Source organism: Dichotomopilus funicola (genome assembly GCF_033296635.1).
Source record: "Dichotomopilus funicola strain CBS 141.50 unplaced genomic scaffold C8A04scaffold_36, whole genome shotgun sequence".
In the NCBI taxonomy this organism is placed as follows: domain Eukaryota; kingdom Fungi; phylum Ascomycota; class Sordariomycetes; order Sordariales; family Chaetomiaceae; genus Dichotomopilus; species Dichotomopilus funicola.
This window is the reverse complement of record NW_026944057.1, coordinates 95,598-118,380: the sequence shown is the minus strand read 5'-3', so window position 1 is coordinate 118,380 and position 22,783 is coordinate 95,598. Positions and strand designations below refer to the sequence as shown.

At 55.7% G+C, this 22,783-nt stretch overlaps 6 protein-coding genes and 1 non-coding gene across 7 annotated transcripts; 4 read left to right on the top strand and 3 right to left on the bottom strand.

Moving 5' to 3' along the window:
- Positions 1–867: 867 nt before the first annotated feature.
- On the bottom strand, positions 868–2,938 carry C8A04DRAFT_37693 (uncharacterized protein; the record flags this gene model as incomplete). Its single annotated transcript, XM_062783979.1, has 3 exons — positions 868–938; positions 973–2,261; positions 2,310–2,938. The coding sequence occupies 3 exons, from the start codon at positions 2,936–2,938 to the stop codon at positions 868–870; spliced, it is 1,989 nt and encodes a 662-aa protein (XP_062636513.1).
- A 2,157-nt stretch (positions 2,939–5,095) lies between these two features.
- C8A04DRAFT_37692 (uncharacterized protein) lies at positions 5,096–7,078 on the bottom strand (the record flags this gene model as incomplete). The annotated part of the gene is made up of 2 exons (XM_062783978.1): positions 5,096–6,942; positions 7,009–7,078. The coding sequence occupies 2 exons, from the start codon at positions 7,076–7,078 to the stop codon at positions 5,096–5,098; spliced, it is 1,917 nt and encodes a 638-aa protein (XP_062636512.1).
- Positions 7,079–7,932: 854 nt separating this feature from the next.
- Positions 7,933–8,004, bottom strand: C8A04DRAFT_t85. The gene has a single exon. It is a non-coding gene; the product is annotated as a tRNA-Met (tRNA).
- A 2,746-nt stretch (positions 8,005–10,750) lies between these two features.
- Positions 10,751–12,748, top strand: C8A04DRAFT_29156 (amino acid permease/ SLC12A domain-containing protein; the record flags this gene model as incomplete). The annotated part of the gene is made up of 5 exons (XM_062780899.1): positions 10,751–10,904; positions 10,982–11,014; positions 11,163–11,494; positions 11,570–12,026; positions 12,114–12,748. 5 exons carry the CDS (start codon positions 10,751–10,753, stop codon positions 12,746–12,748), a joined length of 1,611 nt encoding a protein of 536 aa, XP_062636511.1.
- Positions 12,749–13,959: 1,211 nt separating this feature from the next.
- On the top strand, positions 13,960–14,936 carry C8A04DRAFT_37690 (glycoside hydrolase; the record flags this gene model as incomplete). Its single annotated transcript, XM_062783977.1, has 4 exons — positions 13,960–14,085; positions 14,164–14,260; positions 14,342–14,685; positions 14,772–14,936. 4 exons carry the CDS (start codon positions 13,960–13,962, stop codon positions 14,934–14,936), a joined length of 732 nt encoding a protein of 243 aa, XP_062636510.1.
- A 691-nt stretch (positions 14,937–15,627) lies between these two features.
- Positions 15,628–16,278, top strand: C8A04DRAFT_12631 (NUDIX hydrolase domain-like protein; the record flags this gene model as incomplete). Its single annotated transcript, XM_062777401.1, has 1 exon — positions 15,628–16,278. One exon carries the CDS (start codon positions 15,628–15,630, stop codon positions 16,276–16,278), a length of 651 nt encoding a protein of 216 aa, XP_062636509.1.
- A 1,598-nt stretch (positions 16,279–17,876) lies between these two features.
- Positions 17,877–19,796, top strand: C8A04DRAFT_37688 (uncharacterized protein; the record flags this gene model as incomplete). The annotated part of the gene is made up of 2 exons (XM_062783976.1): positions 17,877–18,104; positions 18,171–19,796. The coding sequence occupies 2 exons, from the start codon at positions 17,877–17,879 to the stop codon at positions 19,794–19,796; spliced, it is 1,854 nt and encodes a 617-aa protein (XP_062636508.1).
- Between the last annotated feature and the right edge of the window lie 2,987 nt (positions 19,797–22,783).

Here is a 22,783-nt window from a genome sequence, read left to right as displayed (position 1 = left end):
TTGGCGTTGGATCTGTGGAAAGGTTGTGTTGGACTTTTCCTGGAAATGGTGTTCTATTTAACGACACTCATACACTGCGCAAGTCCTACTTTAGGTCTTGGTTACAGCTCAACTTCATTAATTACATGGAAACAAATCATTGCGCCGGCAAGATCTGAGCAAAGGATTCAAAGTGTCCATGTGCGTTTCCTACGTCCCCACCAGGCGGATGTTCGTCATCTTCTCAGCCACCGGGCCGGTTTACACGGCGATGCCGGCCGGCGACAATATCTCCGGGGCTAAAAACGTTGTGCCGAATGCAGTGTGCTGCCGGGCTCGCTTCGCGCCGGCAGAGCCCGGGCCAATCAATCATCAATGCAAATGGCCCTGTGGTGATGCGGAGGAATGCGGCGAGTTTCTCGAGGCTAGGCCGGGCCCGAACAACATCCCGTCCGAGATCCTAACACATGGCGGCATTCAGACCATGGCCTCCACTAGTTACCACCTAGGTAGCCGTTGTCGACACCAAATAAGGATCAAGTAAGCGCGATAACCAAGTTCGTCAATTCGCACCCGTCCCCGAATCACACCTCCGGTACCCCGGTTACCCCCGAGCGGAACGGACACTTGCCAGTCCCGAAGCCAGACCCAACCAAAATGAGACGACAAAGCTGGAAATCCGCCCTCCCTGTAACTGTGGCTCACCTACTAATTGAGAATACATGCATCATGTATCCGTATCTGTACGGTCTCTTTGGCTTTCGGCCTGTTACTTTCGAGGGTTAGGGTTACGGGCAGCCATTCTCTTTTCCCCCATGTTTAGTATAGCTGGCAAGATCAACAAATGAATCGGCAAATAGTGTTGATGCCTTTCATCCTCATGATTACTCATTCTTGTGTTCTGTTCATCCAATCCTTGACCCATGGGTGGCTGTCAGCCCCAGGCAGAGCCAAGATCGCTCGATCAGAATCCCCCAGTGATATCCTGCATACAATGAGAAACCATACGAGATGTTGACGCTCTAGATGGTTCCATCTTAATGCTACCATGGCGAGCTCGCCGTCCTCGGGCACGAGTGACGTCGAGGTGGTCGGGCACGTCCTCCACAAACCTGCCCGTGTCACGCCGAAACCCGCGTTGCACATCGCAATGGAGGCGGGTGCCAGTCTTGGCCCTGCCTTGCCTAATCCACCACACCCAGTGGACGTACTCCCTTGTATGGCCACGATCAAGCCACGGCCAGAGATCGGGCTCAACACACTCTCGGGGGATCGAGCCAAAGGGAATCCAGGACAAGCGAACGGACATTTCGTCCTGGAGGTGAAAGTTATAGCGGTGGCGGAGCAAGTCGTGTCTAGCAATCTTCTGATCGGTCTTGCCGGCGCCGTACGGGTTTGGTGAAGAATCGTCAAGAAAGGATTGGGGTGTTCCCGTCCAAGCAGCGACAGCGGTGTCGGGACGCGCGAGGGAGCCAAAGCCCCAGCGCTCTTCTGTTGTGGAGAGGTAGAGAGCGATGCGGGAATGAATGGTAGGTAAGTCGCCCAGGAGGAGTAGGCCCACCCACCAGAGGGCGACACGGGGCCGGCGAAGGAGGAACACTCGCGCAAGCTGGGTGGGGTTAGGGGTAGAGGTGAGCACAGTGGAGATAGACGCGAGCCAGGGGTTAACCAGGTTGGCTGGGACGCTTGGTTGCCAGAAGATGCTCCACAGGACGGACCCGACGGAGCGCGGGTGCATGCTAATCGCCATGTAGTAGCGAAGGTCGGCCGTATACTGGCGGATTCGGGAGGGCTCAGTAGCGGGCTTACTAGGGAGGGAGGTTCTAGTGGGGGTCATGGAGCCGGGTTTAGGGAACCGCGGATTCTGACCATCATCACGGGTGAAGGGGAGGGCTAGAGCGGCGAGGAAGGCTGCTGTTGCCGGGGTAAGCCCACAGGGGGGGCCGTCGAGAAAGCCGTAGATGGTACAAAGCTCGATGAGCAACTTGGTGGCTTGGCACGAAGTCGGCGGCGACGGCGGCTGTTGGTCAAGCGGGAATGGCTCCGGTGGGACGACGATGCGAAAGCGCAGCGGACCAGAGCAGAAGGCAGCCCACGGAGGAAAGTCGGGTCGATTGCCGTCTCCACACCAGCCTGGCGTCGGGGAAAGCAGAGCACTGAGCCAGCGGACGAGTGCAGGAGAGGCAAACGCAGGCAGCTTCAAGCTTATCATGTCACAAACCGTGTCTTGGAGTGTGCTGGTGGCTACAGGGCTGAGGAAATGTTGCGCGTACGCGACCTTCCTACCCTGCAACTCTAGGAGCCGAGCCGGCAGGATGTACGACTAGCACATGGTCAGGATGGCGAGCCCTTTCTGTGATGCCTGTAGGCCGTCGTCATGGAGTGGCGGCTGGGCGGCGTGGATGCGGCATCCGACGGGCTTCGAGAAACAAAGCTGAAAATGCTTGCGTATGCCATGGGAATACTGAAAGTCCAGGTGGTCGCTAGTGGGGTCTGGTTTCTCATCACCCGCACGGTTAGCCTCGGGATCTGGGACGTACCACAGCGGTCTCCCGGTGAGAGCCCCCCGTTTCTCCGGGAGACGGGCGGGCAGGGCCGGGACGTCCTGCAGCATGATGGATGGATCGGCACACCCGGTAGGGAGGACGTGCAGCGGGAGGGACTCGGCTTCCTTGACGAGTCTGGTCCACGTAGCGCGGCCATCGTGGAAAACACGCTCTATCTCTGCCGTGATTGCGATGAGGGGGTCGTCGGCCGCGCCGCTCAAGATGTCCGGGAGATCCGTGGACGACGAGGCGGTTGAGCAGGAGCTGTCGTCACCAACTGCGGCATCGACGACGGGTCGAACGGGAACATCGATGAGTGCAGGGCCTTCCTTGCGGGGCTTAACATAGTCGGTCTTGACGATATACTCATTTGTACGGATCCAGTGGAGGATCTGCTCATGTCGAGGATCCATGACCGGTAGTTATGCTGTTGTTCCTCGTTAGTCGAGGCTCCAACAATTATTTGTGCTGTGCTCCCGTCGTCTCACGTGACAACGCGTTGCGCGCAAAGGTGCGACGCGTTGGGTTGTTTGCGAAGGAGACAAGGAGATGTAGCTTCCATCAAGTTGTTCCAAAAGGAGCCCGGTGTCCCAAGAAAAAACAAAGGAAATGGAAACTTACTCCTCTTACTTGAACGGGGTCAAGAGGTTTTGCCCAAAAGACAACGGACCTTCGAATAACATTACCCAGCACTGCGCAATTCATACAACAGGCATTAATTGTTTGTTGGTAATTAATTTCTGACATGGGTCACAGTCAAAATGTCAACTTTTGCTAAGCTACCTAGTTGAACACAACAACAACTAGTTAAAATGCCGCGAGTGCGAGCGATTGAGAATACCTGAAATCCAGCTCCTTTTGACCGTGCCTTTTCTGCTTTTCAGTGCGTTGGCAAAACCGCAATCTCACCCAGCGCTGAATGAGGCCTCTCTCTGTTTGTCCAAATGCAAAAGAAGCATAATAATTCGCAGCACAACTAACTTAGCACCCCCCACACCAACAAGGCCAACAAAGCTTTATTTCACAATTTCTGTGAAACCGCGTCATCCTAGCGTACCGAGCCGGGAGCTTTCATTTTCTCAAGATCTCCTTCAACCTGTGCATAACGTGTTGTGAGATGGGGTTGTTGTATCGAGTATGTTTTAGACGTCGGCCCGTTTCGGTCCGCGTTGGCTGCCAAAATGCCAAGCTGCAGCTGCTCGCCGACCGTTTCGCCCCGATTTGCACACGCAGACCTTGACCGGCAATGAGCCCCATCCTCTCAATGCAAACGAGGAACAATCTCCGAAATCACGCGTTTGAACCTCAACCAAACGGACTATGCGAAGCGATCGTGAACCCCAGCCGCGCACGATGCCGCATGTTACCGGCCCGACGCCAATCATTGTCTTGGCTTTTATTGACATCACGATAGTCGCGGCTTGGCAGGGCAAACGAGATGGGGTCTCATCGCCCGTTTAGGAAAGTTTCCAGGGAAGGCGTTTGCCAGAACGCGGTCCGGCCCCGGGTAGCCGTCATCGTCGACCCATCGTCAATGGCTTACCGAGATGGAGTCTTGCTCGGCCGATCGGGATCTTGCGGAGTCGTGGCGCTGCGATGAGCAAACCCCCCCTGAATAGGAGGAAATTGGGAATTTCCCGACTTCAGGAGACGGACTGACGGAGAAGAGGTTGAGACATTGGAGTTGAAAAGAAAACGCGGCGCTCTGCTCATCTGCAAAGTTGCTGAACTTTTTTTTCCTCTTATCCTCTCTCTCACAAAACATCGTACAACCGAATCCTGTCTGTCTTCGAGTCGCTCCAGCTCTCACGATCAACTCGCTGAACTCACGACACCAAACCACACACACCAACTCACCACAACCCCAAATCCACAATGTCTTCCGAGGCCCCCCAACTCGACGCCACCTCGGCCGCCATTCCCCAAACCGAGCAGTCCATCCCCCAGCAACAACAACAACAAGCCGACCAAGCAGACCAAGCCTCCACCAACGAGAAGGACGCCGCGGCCGCCACCGCCGAAGAGGCCGACCCTTCAAGCTCCACCAAGAAGCCCAGCCCGCTGAAGAAGATCAAGGGCGTGTTCAAGACGCTCTTCAGCTGCTTCCGCAAGCCGGCCGTGGGCGAGGACGGCGCCGTCGCTCCCGGGACGGCGAGCGGTGAGGCTTCGGCTGCTGCTGCTGTCGGCGAGGAGGGTGCTGATGCGGAGACCAAGTCGGATGTGGTGGAGATCACTGGGCCTGTGACGGCGGAGAAGGCGCCGGTTGTTGGGGAGGAGTTGACGGGTGGTGAGGGGCAGCCTTTGGAGCCAAAGATCGGGGGGAACTAACGAATTAATTAGAGGATGGTGAGTTTCTGAGTTTCTCTCCTTGTTTTTGTTTCTGTGGCGCTAACATTGTGGTAATTAAGGAAGTCTGTGTTACGTGTTCAAATATGGGGATGCTGAGATGACGAAGGGGGGTTTACATCGTTGTAATAATGTTCTTCCAATATACCCAACCGCTTAATTCCCCTCCGTTGATGGAGGGCAGATAATAGAATCAACTATCATCAACCTACACCGCTCGCTCATCATGACTGCTCCAGTTCCTGTTCCCTTTCATCCTGCTCCATCGCATCCCTGGCATGCCTCCTCTCCATTCTCCTCCCATACGCCGTCTTTTCTTCATGCCCAACCCCTTCCCACGTCTTCGTATCCGGCAGACCATACGTACTAATCCCCCGTCCCCACGTCGTCCACGGATACGTCCAACGCACCAACTCGGGCGGTACTTCCACGTCCGCTTCATCGATAACGTTACCCTCGCCCTGGCCTTCACTCGGCACCATCGCCCGCCAATCCTTCGGCTTGTCCCGATGGATCAAATACCCCCCCAAATGTCGATGCCACACGTCCGGCGGGATCCCATCACGTCCACCGTCACTATTGCCCCCGCTCCCATCACGTGTCCAGTGCCGTGCGAGTGCCAGACGTACTTGCCGATCGATACCGCGGTGGCCCGTGACGGTGGTGATGCGGTTGGCCCAACCGTGGCAGTAGACGGAGCGGTTGAGCGGGGAGAGGTCGCGGGCGACGGTTAGGGCCATGGGTGGGAGGGCGTGGGAGGTGATGAGCGGTTGGATGGATGCGAGGTCAATGTCTGGGACGATGGTTACGGGGAGGTGGAGGTCGGGGGGTACTGGGAGTGTGGACCAGGATTCGAGGTTTTGGCGGAGGGTTGAGGGGGATAGTGGACTCTCGTCTTGGGTGGGAGATGGAGGCAGGATAAAAGCTGCACGCGCTTCTTCGGAGTGTGTTGAGATGGCGTCGATAAGCCGGCGGAAGTAGGCCGCCGCGGCGCGAGTGCAAACCAGCTTGCGGCCGCGCAGAGCCGGGTACAGCACGGCGGATAAGATGTCTTGCCGGGCGACGAGCTCGTTGTTGTCCGTCTCGTGGTCGAGAATGGACCGCGTGATGATGCGCTGCTGGCATTCCGGCTGTTGGGGCACCGGGCCATGGTGCAGGTCCGTGACGAGGGCCACGAGTGCGCTCGGGTCAAGGTTGACGGTGTCTGTCAACCGTCCACAGTCGTCGGCGACGAGCGGGTCTCGGTCGTGGATGAGTGCTGCGATGGCATCTTTGAGGGGCGGTGGTGGCTCGGTGAGAAATGCGCTGTTGGCACAGCTCACGTTGACAGAGACATCGTTGCCCCCGATCTTGTGCCGGATGTAGTGGATCACCTTGTCCACCAGCTCCGATTTGCCTTCCTCGAGACCTGGCAAAATGAGACGCAAATGGTGGCAGTGATTCCACCGAGCAGCCCCAACGAGCTTCTTCACGGTATCTGCAAACTCGGTGTGCCCGACACCTTCTTCCTTCTCAGGTTCATCCTTCACCACTCCCGCATCATCCTCATCTTCCGACTCACTCGCCCACCCTTCCGCCACGACCTGGTACTCCAGCGTCTTAGGTGAGATAGCAATGAACTTGATCCACGTAGCACCGCTATCCACCACCGCATCAACAGCAACCGGCCGCTCCTGAAACGGCTGGTCTTTGTATGCCAACCACCCAGCATCCGCAGCCACAGGTAATCGCGGGCTTCGGGGAAAGTCCTTGTTGATAGCCACCAAGCCACGGCATTTCTTGACGACCGCCCATCGGTCGTCCCAGCAGCAGCTCTTGATGCCAAAGTACTGGGCTGGCGAGATGGCCGGGGCCGATGACGAGGTCGAGGACAAACGGTGTTTCTGGGCGGCCTTGTCTAGCGTGCGATGTTGCACCTTGAGCAGCGCGTTGAGCCCCCGCACCGGCCGGCTGGCCGCATCGGCTTCTTGCTGAAGGCGCTGCAGCTCTTGAAGGCAGCTCTCCCATTGCGTCAGAAGAAAATCTATACGTTGGTCGAGGGCGGCCTTCTCCTCGTTGGCGCTAAGGTTTGCTGGGGGGTTATGCTTCTGCTTGACATCATTTGCATGATTTTGATGGTGTTGGCCGTTCATGTGACCGTCGGCATCGGATTCATTCCCAGGTATCCCGTTTGTCATTCCCAATCCGGAGTGGGTGGCCAGAGCCATTTGTGACTCCATGCTTGGTTGGGGACATGGGTCGTTTTGTCCGTCCTCGGTTCTTCAAGCAAAGGGCTAAAGGGTGGTCACAAAAGAGTGTGCACTGCGGGCTGAGAGAAATTCCGGTGCAAACCAGCTGGCGGCAAGTGCTGTATGCTGTCAGGGTTAGGGTCCAAGAAATCTCAAGTCGAGGGCGTATCGACTCTTCCTCGTTTTGACACTGAAGCCGAGTAGAGCACTTTCGTCGGCCACTCGAGACACCTGATCATGGTGTGTGTAAGCCATATCCCTAACACCAGGCATCCCCGTTCAAGAATGCCAGGCTAGCACTTGAAAGCCCAGGCCGCGATGCTCAATCATGCCAAAACCTTCATGTATTCTTAGCGCTGACGGTATCTTTTCTGTCAGCTTTCCATCGGCCAACTCATGGCTTGTTGGTGTTGTGGCACGGTTGGGTCGCTGAGCCACATGCGGCTAGGGGTCAAGAAAAATACAAATAAGAACATGAGGAAGAAAAGAGAAAAAAAGGCCCAAGATGAGGAAAGGTAGTCACGCAAATAGACGCCCGCAATGCTAAAAATATTCGCACCAGGAGGGGGACCAAAACTTAACGGAAGGATGAATTGTAAAGGGATTATGGTTGTGTGATTTGGGTACATAGTGATTCGTCAGATATGGCCTCACGATAGCATGGCAGAGTACACCGACGGAAAAAGAGTGGCAAACATCCGTGAAAGGAATACTTCACGGTGTTTAAAAGATGCACGCATGTCACCAGCCAGTGTCAAGTCAGGCAGGTCAGTGAGAGAGATCATGGACACAGCTGCCCAAACACCATCCAAAACATCACCAAAAGTCAAAGCTAGCGACAACTCGTTTCGATCGAGTGACCTCCGGGTTATGAGCCCGGCGCGCTTCCCCTGCGCCATGCCGCTTTCTTGGGAGGTGCTCCCGTTGCATTTGGTTGGAAGCTGACAGTTGGAAACCGAGAATATATCTTCCTTGTTCGCTTGATTGTGACTCATTTTGCGCCGTGGGGTAAGACAACCTCTGGTGGGGTTTTCCGTGTCTGGGTGGCAGGGTGCCCACAACAAACCACACGCGAGGCAAGGGTCCTGTTGAGCCGCTTGTGCTGTTGAGCCGCCTGCCACTGTGGTGAGCCGGTAACCGTGATCCGTGGTGAGGCAGAAAAAAGCCCGTTTTGGAAAACGACTACAACTTTTTGGTCCCTCATGGGTGGGATGGCTCCAACCGCCGGACTGTGAATCCTTATTGACGATTTGGACAAGTTGACAGGCTTGACAGGCTCTTCACCTTCTTTAGCCAATCCCTTGTGTCCTCCTCCTCCACCTTTCGCTCACCGAACCAAGTCCGGTGGGCTCCACCGAACGGGTTCGAAGCCTGACTCGAGGCTCGATACGGCAATCCCCAATCATCAAGTTGTTGGCGGTGGACGTCGGGATAAAAGTGCCAAGCCCGGGAGTCTCCTGGGCGGGGCGGGCATGGCGGGCCAAGTATCGGCAGCGAGAGAGGGGTTGAAGAGCCTCCACATCTAACCGAGTTCTTGGAGCCCTTCGAGCGCTTTTGGAAATCGAGGGTTGTCGGTCAGGTTTTCTAGAGCGGAGGCTTTTCCTGGTCAGGTACTCGGATTCATCTGTATATCTCTGCTTTGGTCACCGACTGGTGTTTAGTTCGGGGAGTCGCGGGACCAGAGTTGGAAGCGAGCGTTGGCGGGGAACCTGGAATGTCTTGCTTGCGGACAGCTTGTCGCTCCTCCAACGTTAGTTATCTTGCACAGCCCTCTGTGCGAAGGGCCTTCGCTTTGGACTCCGTGTTGACCGTGGTCGAAACCCATTACCGACGAAAGAAAAGGGTAAGACTGCGAGAAAGATAGGCGCATCTCCAAGACGAGACTGGATCGGGGCTGGGCTCAACAAATATTGCACCGCCTTGATAGACTTGACAGATGCAGCTAGGCATTGGTTTCCTCGAAAACTCCAGTTGGGCAGCCGTTTGGGCAATCAGTACAACGTCAGGGTTTCGGTTGGCGACTTCCCCTGGGGCAACACCTTCTGTCTGCAAGAGAAGGATGAAGGAGGGCCGTCGTGAGCACCTTCCTTATCCGCTGCCCCTGCTATGTCTTGGCGATCTTGGCCGCTCCATCGCTCGGCCAAATCCCCAGAACGCCACAGGGACAAGCCCGGAAACCGATTGGGGTCCTTATCGCGATGCACCGCTCTGCAAGCCCGTTCCGCACCTTTTCGTCGCGCATCTCACCCCATCCCAACCATTTCTTCCCTGATCTTGACTCGCAAAAAGCTGGCTCACTGCCAGCTCAGCAACGGCCAAGCCTGGGCGCCACAATCACCGGGGGAGTTTAAGGACCCTCGGCCGACCTGCCAAGGTGCCAAACGCCCGGAGGAATGCACTGAAGCATCGTGCGAGATTCGTCCGGCGGGATTGCTGTTTGGGGCACCGAAGGCGTGCCCATGAGCTCTCCACCGACATGCGTGTCTTGTCTTGCGCAACCAAGGATTCTCCACAACCTCAACACAATCGACCTCGAGACACCCAAAACACCTTGGAGAAAGAAGGCTGGGCCCTGCGGTTCCCCAGGCTTGCCAGGGCCTCCAGGTGGCGCGCCGGGTTCCCCCGCTTCCAGCCATTGATGCTTGATTCGACGCCAGTGCACCAGCGGCCAAGATCTCAGCGCTGGTTCTGCTGGTTCTGTGCCCCGCCTTTGCAGGAAACATCCAGGGCCCGGTCGCCCGGAGCAGCTTCCAACTCGTTGGTGGTTGGTTATGGAAAGAGACCTAGAAATGGCGAGCTGCGAACCTTGAAGCGGCCAGCACGTCGTATTATTCGGCCCACGCCCTGTTGTCGACGCCTACACGTTGCGCGGCCACATCGCACGATGATTCTCGGGTTTGAGCAAGCGTTCGCTGCAACGGTGAGCAGTCTACACTACCACACTATGTAACTACACTAGTCCGGTGAGATTCGACCTCCTTGAGGAAAAAATGGGAAGGGCGCGCACCAGGCAACTCAGCTTGCTGGGATGATGGAACAACAGCACATGGCGAATCCAATCACCAACAATGGATGGTCCCGTCAGCGCGCGAGCTTGAACCCTGCTTGGTCAAGTTGCAGCATGCCATCCCGCCCAGCTGCCGTTACCCAAGGTGTGCCCCCCCAGCCTAGCCAAACCGTGGGTGAGCCTGCATTGTGCCGCTGCGCGACGCTCCAGATTGGCCGACCGAGAGAGGAAGGGGTCCCATTCTCGCCGGCCGACCGAGGATAGCCATTTCCTCACTAATCAGATGCCTAATCGATGCATGTTCGTCGCGCATGGGACGAACACACAGATTCGGTTGCGTGGAAGAATATTTTAAGAAACCTGGTCCCGACACAACCCTGCCTTGAACCGCTCCCATCCCTTCTTACTTCTTCCCCCTTCTCTGCGCCTTGGAGTGTTGTTGGCCGCTAGGTCCTCTCCCACCTCTCTAGTCCCCAATCCCAATCAGAGCGGAACCTAACACATTTCGCGACCGATCCAATCGCCCACCCACGGCAAAGAGGAGGCGCGCCAGCTATTCTTACGCGGCGGAGCGGCCGACAAACACCGAAGCAACCCCGAAGGGTGGAATCACCAACAGACAGCTCACCACACATACCACCACCATGGCGCGGTTCTTTTCTAGGAAGCGCGGCGACGACGAGGCCGAGAAGACAGCAACAACTCCTCCACAGGAAGTGCGACAGGAGGAGGCCCGCGTCGATGAAGACGCCGGCGCAGAAGATGACCTGCATCGGGGAATGAAGCCCCGGCAGCTGAGTGCGTCATTCTCCGGGATGGGGGACTTACAAAGGCATTGGAACCGGGCGCGTTGCTAATCCCGATTTCGTGATCAGACATGATGGCGATCGCTGGTGCGATTGGAACTGGTAAGCAACCCCGGCGCAATGGCTTGACGTGACCAAGAACATCGAAAAGAGGAGCACGGCGTAGGGGAAAGAGGCGAAATAGGTGGAGAGAAGGAGAGGAAGAGGGTCGAAAACGCATTGGAAAAAGAAAGCTAACTGAAGATCGCAGGTCTCGTTCTCGGTACGGGAACATCGCTCAAGCTCGGCCCGGGGTCTCTCCTAATCGGATACGCCATTATGGGATTCGTCGTCTACGTGGTCATGGTCGCGCTCGGTGAGATGGGCGCCTTCCTCCCGCACAAGAAGAGCTTCTCCGGATACGCCTCGCGGTTTGTCGACCCGGCCATGGGCTTTGCGACGGGCTGGAACTACTTCTTTAAATATGTCATCGTGCTACCGAACAATTTGACTGCGACGGGTATTCTGCTACAGAAATGGCGACCAGATATAAACGTCTCAGTTTGGATTGTGGTCTTTGGCGTGTGCATTATCGCGCTTAATGTACGCCTTTATTCTCTTGTTTTCCGTTCTCCCGGGGATGGGAAGTGAGGGATCCAGCTGACTGACCTCTCATAGATGATTCACGTCTCCTTCTTTGGCGAAGCCGAGTTCTGGATGTCGCTGATCAAAGCGCTCGTCATTGTCATGCTCATCCTTCTCTGCTTCATCATCGCGCTCGGCGGTGGCCCGAACCACGTCCGCACCGGCTTCTGGTTCTGGAAAGACCCAGGCGCCTTCGCCCAATACACGACTAGCGTTGGCGGCGTGACGACCGTCATCGGAGGTGAAACTGGCCGCTTCTTGGGCGTGTGGGCGTGCTTGGTCCAGGCCACGTTCGCTTACCTTGGTACCGAGCTGGTTGGTGTGGCCTTCGGCGAGACCCCGAACCCGCGCAAGAACGTGCCGCGCGCTGTCAACCAAACGCTGCTCCGTATTGTGTTCTTCTACATCGCCGGTGTGTTGGTGCTCGGCATGGCAGTGCCTTACAACAGCAAAGAGTTGCTCGACGCTACCTCCAAGGGCACTAGCGGATGTGGGTTCCCTTCTTTTTCTTTTTCTTTCGAAGGGTTTGGCTGTTTTATCGCGAATCAAGCAGGATGCTAACATCACCCCTTAACAGTGGCGTCCCCCTTCGTTGTCGCCGCTCAAGTCGCCGGTGTCAGCCATCTAGACGATGCCGTCAATGGCCTGCTCCTCATCTTCACCATCAGTGCCGCGAATTCGGACGTATACCTCGCCTCGCGCACAGTCTGGGCTCTCGGCAAGGACGGCCAGTCGCCGCACATCATGCAGCGCACCAACCGGAACGGCGTGCCCGTCCCCGCTGTCGCGCTGTCCTCCCTCTTCATCGCGCTGGGCTTCATGAACGCCACCAAGTCGTCGGCAACGGTCTTTGGCTACTTCGTCTCGCTGGTCACCGTTTTTGGCGCTCTCAACTGGATCGCCGTGCTGGTCAGCTACCTAGCCATGATGCGCGGAATGAAGGCACAGGGGATCCCCCGCGAGGTGATGCCGTACCGGAATATCTTGCTGCCGTGGGGCGCGTACATTGCGCTGGCCGTTACGGCGCTTGTCATCATCTTCAGCGGATATTCGGCTTTCATCCCGCACTTCCAGGTTGACAAGTTCTTGACGGCGTACATCGGCATTCCGGTCTATATTATTAATGTGTTGTGGTGGAAGCTTGTCAAGAAGACAAAGAGGGTCAAGGCGTCCGAGATGGACTTGGTCACGGGGAGGAGAGAGTGGGATTAAACGCGGCTTGTGTGGGGCAGGGCAGGGCAAGACAGAGCATTGCTTGTACAGGCAGGGGAACGTCGTCCGTGGTTGACTTGCTTGCTTAACATTGCCTACCCGGCTGCTTTTTCAGAAAGGGTCAGCTTCGAGCTTCAGGTGTTCTGGCGCAGGGCTATTTCGAGCACGTTGGCCCCGGTCTCTTCTTTTTTTCTCCGTCTCTCTTCTTTTTCGGGCAGTTCTGTCTGCACGTCCTGCTTGGCCTTTTTCGCAAGAACCGGGAAATGAACATAATGATTTCTCCATGAAGCATCGATGGGCGTTGATGAACGTCGCATTCCGCTTTCCCCTGGGGGTGCGGCATTTGTCAAGCCCCTTTCGTCACCCCGCAGAGGCTTCCATTTCGTTCTTTCGCTTCTTTGGCCCGTTTCAAAGCCTTCCATATCGGCATCTGCTCCTTCGTGACCACTCACGCGCCCCGAAACGCTGAACTTGTGTCTGACACTCAGTGCAAACAAAGTACAACTGTGGAGAATTCCTACCCCAGAGACGGGCTCGGTATGACCTGGCGTGGAGTTTGGCCGGGCGACGATCGAATCCCGACTTGGGAATCTTCGGCTCCCGCTCCGTGCACTTGCCCAGAGTCGCATTGGGCCCGCGCCGGACCCAGTCTAGCCGATTCTGATTCGCACAAAACAATGCCCAGACAACGACTTCCCAGGTTCGGCACCATGTTGTCGGCCGATCGTTGCTCGTCTTGCACGCAAGGCACGGAACCGTCCCTCCCACGGGCCGTTAAACCTGTCGATCCAATATCGGCGAAGAAGCAGAGCCCTGGCATGCCTGGCAAGTGATGACAACGGGCCATGCTTCGATCGCGCCGCGAGCCGTTTCCGCACTCTTGTTGATGAGGTCTGTATTAAGGGTTATTGGAGCAGGTAAGCAGGGTTGGGGGGGACGGAGGAATGGCGCGCGGCCCGGCTTGGTCCCCAGATATGGGGGACAGAATCTGGGGAAGACGGGGAAGGCGGAAAGAACGGGTTTTGATGACTCCAGAGACATGTATATATGAAGGGGCCGAAGGACCTCTGGATCCCTTCTGAGATCGTCCCTCAGTACCTCGTTTCCAAGTCAGACCACACGTGCTCCCTGCTCATCACTTTGTCGATCTCCCTTCCCCGGATTATTTTAAGACGATTTGCAGCGTGTCACCCGTACATCACCTGCCCAAGATGAAGACCACCAACGCCGCTGTCCTCGCTGCGGGTATCTTTTCCCAGTATGCCGCCGGCCACTCCATCTTCCAGCAAGCTGGTAGCGGCTCGACCGACTTCGACACCAAGTGCACCCGCCTACCGGTAAGCCCTAGACGGCCACCCACCCACGATCATCGACGCTGGTGAGAAGAAGATGGGACTGACAGACTTGCTTTGCAGCCAAACAACAACCCTGTCACCAGTGTCAGCAGCGGCGACATCGTCTGCAATGTTGGCGGTGCCTCGGCGAGCGCCTCGGGCATCTGCGAGGTGAACGGTACGAACTATCTTAATTCTCATCATCTACCTAAGAACGCCCCGGGGGAATTGACCACCTCATACTAACATACAAACACAGCCGGTGACCAGTTCGACGTGGAGATGCACGCGCAGCTCAACGACCGGTCGTGCTCCAACGAGGCCATCGGCGGGAACCACTATGGCCCGATCATGGTGTACATGAGCAAGGTCGACGACGCGTCCTCGGCCAACGGGTCCGGCGACTGGTTCAAGGTCGACGAGTTCGGCTACGACGCCAGCACCAAGACCTGGGGTACCGACTACCTCAACGCCAACTGCGGCAAGCGCGCCTTTAAGATCCCCAGCAAGATCCCCGCGGGCGACTACCTGGTTCGTGCTGAGGCCATCGCCCTGCACACCGCTGGCCAGACCGGCGGCGCTCAGTTCTACATGAGCTGCTACGTGAGTATCCTTTTCTTCAACATAACGTGTCAATCTTGAAGCAAAGATACAAAGATGCTAACCGGGTTGTTTTTCCCCCATTACAGCAAGTTCGGATCAACGGCGGCTCTGACGGCCAGCTCCCCGCTGGTGTCAAGTTCCCCGGTGCGTACAGCGCCTCGGACCCCGGCATTCTCATCGACATCTACTCGGCCGACCTCAGCACCTACCAGATCCCCGGCCCGGCCGTCATCGACTCAAGCTACTTCTAAGTTAGCGGTCTCGGGGGTTGGTGAAAGATGGAGTTGATAGGGTCATAAGTGATGAGATCAAGAAGACAGTGGGATGGGATAGATTAGGGAAATACCACGGTAGGGGGCTCGGGTGCATAGTCAATTTGGAGTCTCGGAAATATTAAGAACACAACTGTATACACCACGAATGCATCTTGTGTTTGAGTGAACTTTGTGACACTATCCATGTTTATTTCCATTCGACCTTTAGCCAGTGTATTTTAAAGATGCAAACTTCGAGTTTGACCTGGAGTTTTTTCTTAGTAGAAAATATGATAATATTCGCCCAACTAAGGTGGGGTAACTTCCTCGTTTTCCTGGGAACTTATTTTTCGATCTTTTTATCATTACACTTACTTTACCTAGCTGCATAAGTTCGCATCGATGTGTTGTCCTGAATTTACAAGCTGTAAAATAACAAAATTGGTTCTTGTATTGATTGACACTTGATTAGTGGTCTCCACTCTCTTCACCCCGCTGTTCCAGCAACTTTGATGTGCAAGCTGTACCCCTCAACTTTCAAGACCGCAAGACCGCATCTCACTCTTCACAACGTCGACCTCTGACAACTCTCACCTCGAATTACCTCCCACGCGAATACTCCCGGATTGCCCAAGCACTAGATTCGCACCTCCCACGCACCGGTCCAAGTACCAACTACCCCGCCAAAATGACAAAAACCCAAGAACCCACCATCACCTCGGTCACCGACCTACCCACCAGCGACGCCAAATGGCTCACCCTGCAACAAATCGCCTACGTCGACCAGACCGGCAAACCCCGCACCTGGGAAGTCGCCGCCCGCAAGACCCGCGCAGACTCCTCCGGCGGTGTCGACGCCGTCGCCATGGGCAACATCATCCTGCACCCGTCCCGGCCACCGGCCACCGTACTCGTGATCCAGTACCGCCCGCCGCTGGACGCGTACACGGTTGAGTGGCCCGCGGGGCTAGTGGATGAGGGGGAGAGCGTGGAGAAGGCGGCAGTGAGGGAGTTTCGCGAGGAGATTGGGTGGGAGTGCGAGGTGGTGAGTTTGAGTCCCGTGCAGGCGGCGGATCCGGGGATGAGCAGTGCGACGATGCAGATGGCAATGGTGGAGGTGCGGTTGGGGGAAAGGGATGATCCGCTGGCGTTGCCGGAGCAGAGGTTGGAGGATGGTGAGCATATTCAACGGGTCGTGGTGCCGCTGGCGGAGCTGTATCAGAAGTTGTCCGAGTATAGTGCCAGGGAGAGGACGATTGTGGCTGCGAAGCTGTTCCATTTTGCGGCGGGAATGGAGTTTACACGGACGATGGGGAAGCAATATGGGCTTTCGGGGTAAAGGGGGGGATATATCGGAGCGATACTAGCAAGTTTACATATTGCTATTTCTTCCTTTTCCTTTTCGAGTGCATTAATTACGTTGTTTTAAGGTAGAGCCAGCATTTCCAACTGGAAAATAAACAACTCCTTGCGGGCGCCGGCAGCTAAAGATTCCTGCCGTTCATTTTGATAGCGGCTCAGAGAGGTGTGGCGGTAGGCTGTGGCTCTCTACGCATTGAGTGTAATTATCAGGTTTACTCCGGGTCTAGGTGCTTTACCACGATCCTTGTGGATATGCGGGAAACTACACCAAGAGACGGAGATAGTTATGCAGAATACACAGATAGAACTGTCTAGTAAATAAGGACCAACAAGAGAGATACGACGGGAAAAGCTCGGACGGGGCGAGGACAAGCGGTCAGAGCTGGCTACTCCCAACCCCAGATGCAACACGAGGTGCATTTACAACTAGTAAGATGTTGGTTAAAGTAGGTAACTACGGGTCCGTACAAACCGGTATGGAATACATCATACGAGACAGGAGGCCACGTTCCTGAGATTCGACGCTTGGCGCATAAGTTCTACAGCGGGAAAGAAACATATGAGGCAGGACTGCTCTTCTTCGGCAAAACCTCGCGGTGTTTCAGAAAGTGCGGTTTGGCGAGTCGAAGCGGTGTGGGACTGGAGCTAATGCAACGGTGAAGAATCGGCATGAAGAGGCCCGCTCGTTTGCGAAATAAACCGGACAAGTTCATGCTATTATTAGCATGCACCCCGTCATCCTCATGGCCGTCATGCACCCAAATTGCAACAGATTTTGAATTGTTGTGTGCCTCAGGAAGAATTCTCTTTTTGTTTTGTTTTGGGCACTGCATGGTGACCTTGGTCTGCTTTGGGAGACAAATCAAGAGCCCAAACGGGCAGCAGCTAGCAGGTCATGCAGCCCAACACCAGTGTCAGGCGGGACATGGGGACCCACCTTTGTTGCCCCACCTCTGTGCACGGTTGCTGGGGCGCCAATCGTTGGCGCATGCGACAAGCCCCAGGCGACCAGGAGGAGCGACAAGCGGCCGCCAAGCCAAACATCCTCCGCTGATGAGTGTTCGAAGGGGGTCCCTCCTCCCTCTAACATCGACGACACCGCAATCGACGCCGACGACAAACCACCGCGCCAACAGGTAGGTAAGACCGTCGCGCGCCGCGACCAAACGACTTGGGAATTCTTGCGACACTTGCGGACTGGTTTTTCGCTCCGTTTTCTTCGATTTTCGACGCCCGCGGACCCTGAGCGACGATCCACCTCCCCGGTTGGTTGTGGTCTCCTGGTCGCAACACAAAAGGCGGAGGACGTCGTTGACCCATCATTGTCGCCAGGATTGCAGCGCCGTCGCCAACAGACGGCTACCGAACCCTCCTTTCTTCTTTTCGCCACTCGCGACGCACTTTCTCTTTTCGACATTTAATGATTACGACGCACGACCTTTCTTTTTAGTCACGACGCCAACTTCGCAACGCTCTTTCTCCCATTTTATTGAGTCGCTTTGTACACATGCGAAATCGCGCAGTACAGTACGCCGCTGCGTAACCAAAAAAAATAAAATCGCAACCACCTTCTAAATGTCCGAGCCGCCGTCATCCCCCCCGAGAGCAGGAACCAGTGTGGAGGATGCTTTGGCTTGGTATAAATCGCAATACGAGGTGCTAGAGGCGGAGCTCTCCGAGTTCCAGGCCTCCAGCAAAGAGCTCGAGGCGGAGCTTGAGAAGGATCTCGATGCGGCAGACAAGCGGGAGCGGTCACTCCGCCAAAAGGCGGAGGGGCTGACCTTCGAGGTTGAGGAATGGAAGGTGAGTCCGCTCTCTCGCGAAGAATACGCGGCTGTCCCAGTCAACCGGTCCGCTAATGTGCCTTAGCGGAAATACAAAGAGTCCAAGTCGGAGTCCAACTCCGCACAGAATGGTCTCGAAAAGGAAATCACGAGCCTGCGGGACGCCAACAGGACACTCCAGCTGAGACTTCGTGACATCGAAGTCGCGAATGACGATTTTGAACGACAGGCCCGGACCACCACCTCTTCTCTCGAAGATCTCGAATCCAAGTACAATATGGGCATAGAACGAGCCGTCATGCTGGAGGAGGAGATCAAGATTGGGGAGAAGGAGCGTGAACAGCTACGGGTAGAAGCGCAACGACTTCGGGAGGAGCTGTCCGACCTCAAGATCGAAGCCGAAATTCTGCAGGACAAGCTCAAAAAACAAGAGTCGCGGCACCTTTCCACCATCTCGACCGATATTTCTTCGATTCCCGGGTCACCATCTTTCTGCAACTCGCCACACTCGACTGCCAGTTCGCCAATGATCATGACTCCGCCGGACCTTAAGTCGCTATCCGCCGCGGACACGGTCCCCGAGCTTCACGGTCCCCCTTCGCCACCCATGTCGGACGCGTCTCTCCCACTCCCGAGAATGAGTTCGTTAAAGACCCCGGGCCCGCAACGCAAGAGCCGCCTCCCCTCTGCCGAAAATAGTACTACCCCGAAACCGAGAACGGCCACGACTTCGTCGTCTTCAGCTCGTGGGTCTCGTGCCGCGAATGGAACCGGCCCAATGCGGCAACCATCCGGGCGACCGTCGGCTGCTGCTAGGGCGAGCCTCGCCGCCCGCGGCATGTCGTCCTCAAACTCGCTGACCCATATCCGGACGCTTACCGCTCAAATGCAGAAGCTAGAGGCACGTGTGCAGTCAGCGCGATCGAAGCTGCCTGCTCCCAACGCCAATACAAACACTCCACCACGCTCCTCGCCGAGGGGTACTATGATCGTGCCGCCGAGCGTCACGATCCGCAGTCGGAAACGGGGGGCTGGGTCCAATGCATCCAGCCTAGCCGGCTCCGAATCTGCGGCTTCCCATACCCGCCACGGCACATCCGACTCGCGCAGCAGCATATCCACTAGCACAACCAAGCACGTTCCCCGGCTTAGTACGTCGGGCGTCTCGCGTCTTTCCTTCGGCCCCCTGCCTAACCGCAACCCCCCGTCTGCTACCCACTCCTCCAACAACCACACCACAAACGAACCAGATTACTCCCGCCCTAGCAGCCGCGCTAGCCTTTCCAGTTACACCCGCCCCGCGAGCCGCACCGAATCCCACCATTCCTCTACGACCATGCCGCCACCCCGCCCCATGAGCCGTGCCAGTATGTCAGGTAACCGCACGCCGCTCGCTCGTCCCCGCAGCAGCCTCGGCATGCACGGTCACGGGCATAGCGGCAGTGTCAGCTATGTCAACACGGCGGGACCGATGGTGGAAGCAGACGAATACACCGACAGCATCAGCGAGATCCCCACGCCAAGTCGACGTGGCACCTACAATCGACTAGACATGGAGGCGGCTGCCGCTGTTCATTCAGGCAGCGGGATCCCCATGCCGTCGTCGATTAGGCGGCAGAGCGGCGGTTCATCAGGGATTCCCATTGGGAGGAGGCCTAGTGGTGCTGCTTCAGGAACGAGAGTTTTGGGAGATTTGGGAGAGACGTATTGAAGTAGGCTAGAGGTTGAGGAAGTTGGGTATTCAGAGAGAACGGATAGATGGGACCAAACGAGGATTGTGAAGTGATGGTCACCATTGCTTTGCCCTCATAATACGTATATACCCCGGACGATACGGGGATGAGAGGAGGAATAACAGCAACAGAGAATGGGAGGGAATGAATTTGGATGCGGGATATCTGGGGTTTGACGGTTAGAATTGCCCCCCTTTCCCCTTCTACCCACTTCGTTCTGCGTGGTTTATCTGTCTGTCTGCCCAGTTGGGTCAGTTGCGACAGGAAGCGGATACCTTTTTGCCTGCATTGCTTTTTTGCATTGCATTGCTCTGCATGTTTCATGTTTTTATCTGCCTTCGCGCACTTTGTTTGGGTTGGTTTGGTTTATCATCGATATCGAAGCTGGTTTAGGATCTGGAGGGATTGTTGTGTTGGGAAGGGTTGGACCCTTGAGGAGGATTTGAGAAGGAAACGATGATGAGAGGCTTGGGTTCGGACGGTGGGGCGGTGGAGATGGGATTGGGTTCTGGATCGGCGAGGAGGTTTGATGAGGTTTGAGGGCAGTGAGGATGGGTGAGTGGTGGGGGTTGAGGATGATTGTGGGTTTTCTGGGTCTGCCATCTTTTTAAGGGGTTGGGTGGCTGCCGGTCGGTTGGATGGTTGGTTGGTTGGTTGGTTGGTGTTGGGTTGAAACGGACATACCTCTTTTATAACAAACTCGACTTATTCTTCTTTTCTTTTGTACTACAACACCGTTCTTCTCAATTCTGTTCACCGATTCGTGACTCGTCCCTTGCGCTTCTGGTCGGTTTCATGGTCATGCCCTAGTGTATTCTGGACTAATTCAGCTATGCTAATTCTTTTCGCGATTCCGAGGGACCCGGTTGTTTGATGATGCTAACACTCATTTAAGTGAGAGGTACATACCCAAGCAATCTCAATGTGTCCTGCTTATCGGTGGAGCTCTGCTCTAGGCTTCAGTCTCCCGAGACAGCTTATATCTTGTATAGTAGACCATATAGAGACAAAAAGCTTATGATGACATTACGGACATACATGCCTTACGTACACCACCTGCGTTTACGACAAAATTACGATAAACGTGCGTATTGCTTCACTTTTCGTCACGTTGGTCAACTCCGGATGTCTCGGCAGGGCCTTGCGATGATACTCCGCCCGCATTTCTCTTCATTGAAATTTTATTATTCCAGTTCCTAGCTAATTGTGGTTCGGATGACTCGCCGGCACGCGACAGAAAGAGTCGGGACGACAATGAGTCTGGCTGGGCGGGCAAAACGTGGCTCAACACCAGGGAATCCTGGACACGCTGGCCTGTGCGGAGAGCGGTTTTCTGAATGATTTATGTATTCATTGTGGTTATGTACAATGTTTAGCATAACCGATGCTATGCAGGTGACGCCATCCGGCCCGTCCCTCTCACGCCCTTGCAGGAGGAGCGTGGCCTAAATGGGCTCAGGCGCACTGTCCTTCTTTTGGCTTGGACCGAACTGCTCAGTATCTCCCACTGTGCGCTGTTGCGGGAACAGGAAGCGGGTGATTGCCGTAGGGCTGAGCGGGAAGATGTTGTGACAACAAGCTTGGGAGGGATGGGGTGCAACTGTCTTTGCATGGGATGTGGGTTATCGTACGATTTTTGCGTAAACGCGCAGGGTGGGACCGTCTGGTTGGGTCCGCTTGGAGACGATGCGGTCTGGGGAAGGACTGCTCCCTGGTCGGCGGCGTCGGCATCGGACCTGGCTTGTCTCATTGTAGAAGGTTATCTTAACAACACCTCATTACTATGTAGCTAAAGGACAAAGGAAACAGATTGTTATGAAATATCGATGAGGTTGACTGGAGCGCTGAAATTGACTGCACGCATTGGGCCGGAACCGGCACAGAGGTGGCTTGAAGACTTCGGGCACTTTTCGGTGCATTTATCTTTCGGAAATGGGTGCTTGTGCTTACGATGAATTTACATGAAAGATTGATGGAGCTGATCTCCTGTGTATCGATCCACGAACTCCATTGCGGTGACGGACGTAAGACGGAAGGCCGAGAATGGGCTCGCGGTTGACGTCTTATCTGCTGTTGCGGTCGTGAGCTGAGAGGACGAAATGCAGCCCAGTCTCCACTTTACAGCAATGCGTCCGGGCGTTACCGGAACTTACACGTGTACCTGCGGCCAAATCACTCCGGATTCCGTCTTTGTGCCCCGTCTGGCAAACATCATGGCCTACTCCGTAATGCGGGAGGGACGAGCTCTCGATGAGCATACTTTGGTAAGCAGAAATGGTTAGTCGTGTCGTCTCGTCTGAAAGCGCCATCCCCATGTCGCGGGGAGTGTTGGGGATCTGCGGGTCCCAACTCCGACCCCTGGCCGTTTCGAACATTTCACCGATCAGCTAGCGGGGGTACCCGACCGTTCGGTGGTGGGGACTCAACAATTGGGGATTTCATTTTCGAAACTCAGTGCGTGGCACCCACGGCGAGAACTCGCCGCTTGCTGCTCTCCTTCCTTTCCGGTCGCTATATCAGTTCGTCGAGCCCGTCTTTCGTTCGTCTCATAACTGAGTGGCTCTTGCGGGAGACGAACCATCCAGCTTGGATCTCGAATAGCTCAAGTCGGGCGGCGATGCATACTTCGTGGAATCATGTCGGGAACTTCCCCGGGGGTTGAGTTTTCGCTCGGTTGGTTTGTGGCGTGGGCGAAGATGCAAGCCGGCGGAAATTTGGTTGAACTGTCAGGTTTCGGTTGTTGAGATTGCCGTTGTCCCGTCCATGACAGAACCCCACTTGTCGCAAGTCAACGTTCAATCCTCCCACAGACGATTGAACACATCAACATGCAGACATCGTCGGAACTCGAACATTCCATTTGGCTAAGGAAGGGGCCGGGACTTGAGTTGACCTTGATCAACGCTCAGGTCGGTGAACTTCGTCTCTTTTCGGACGCCGGACCCCGATATCCGACGTCGGGTTC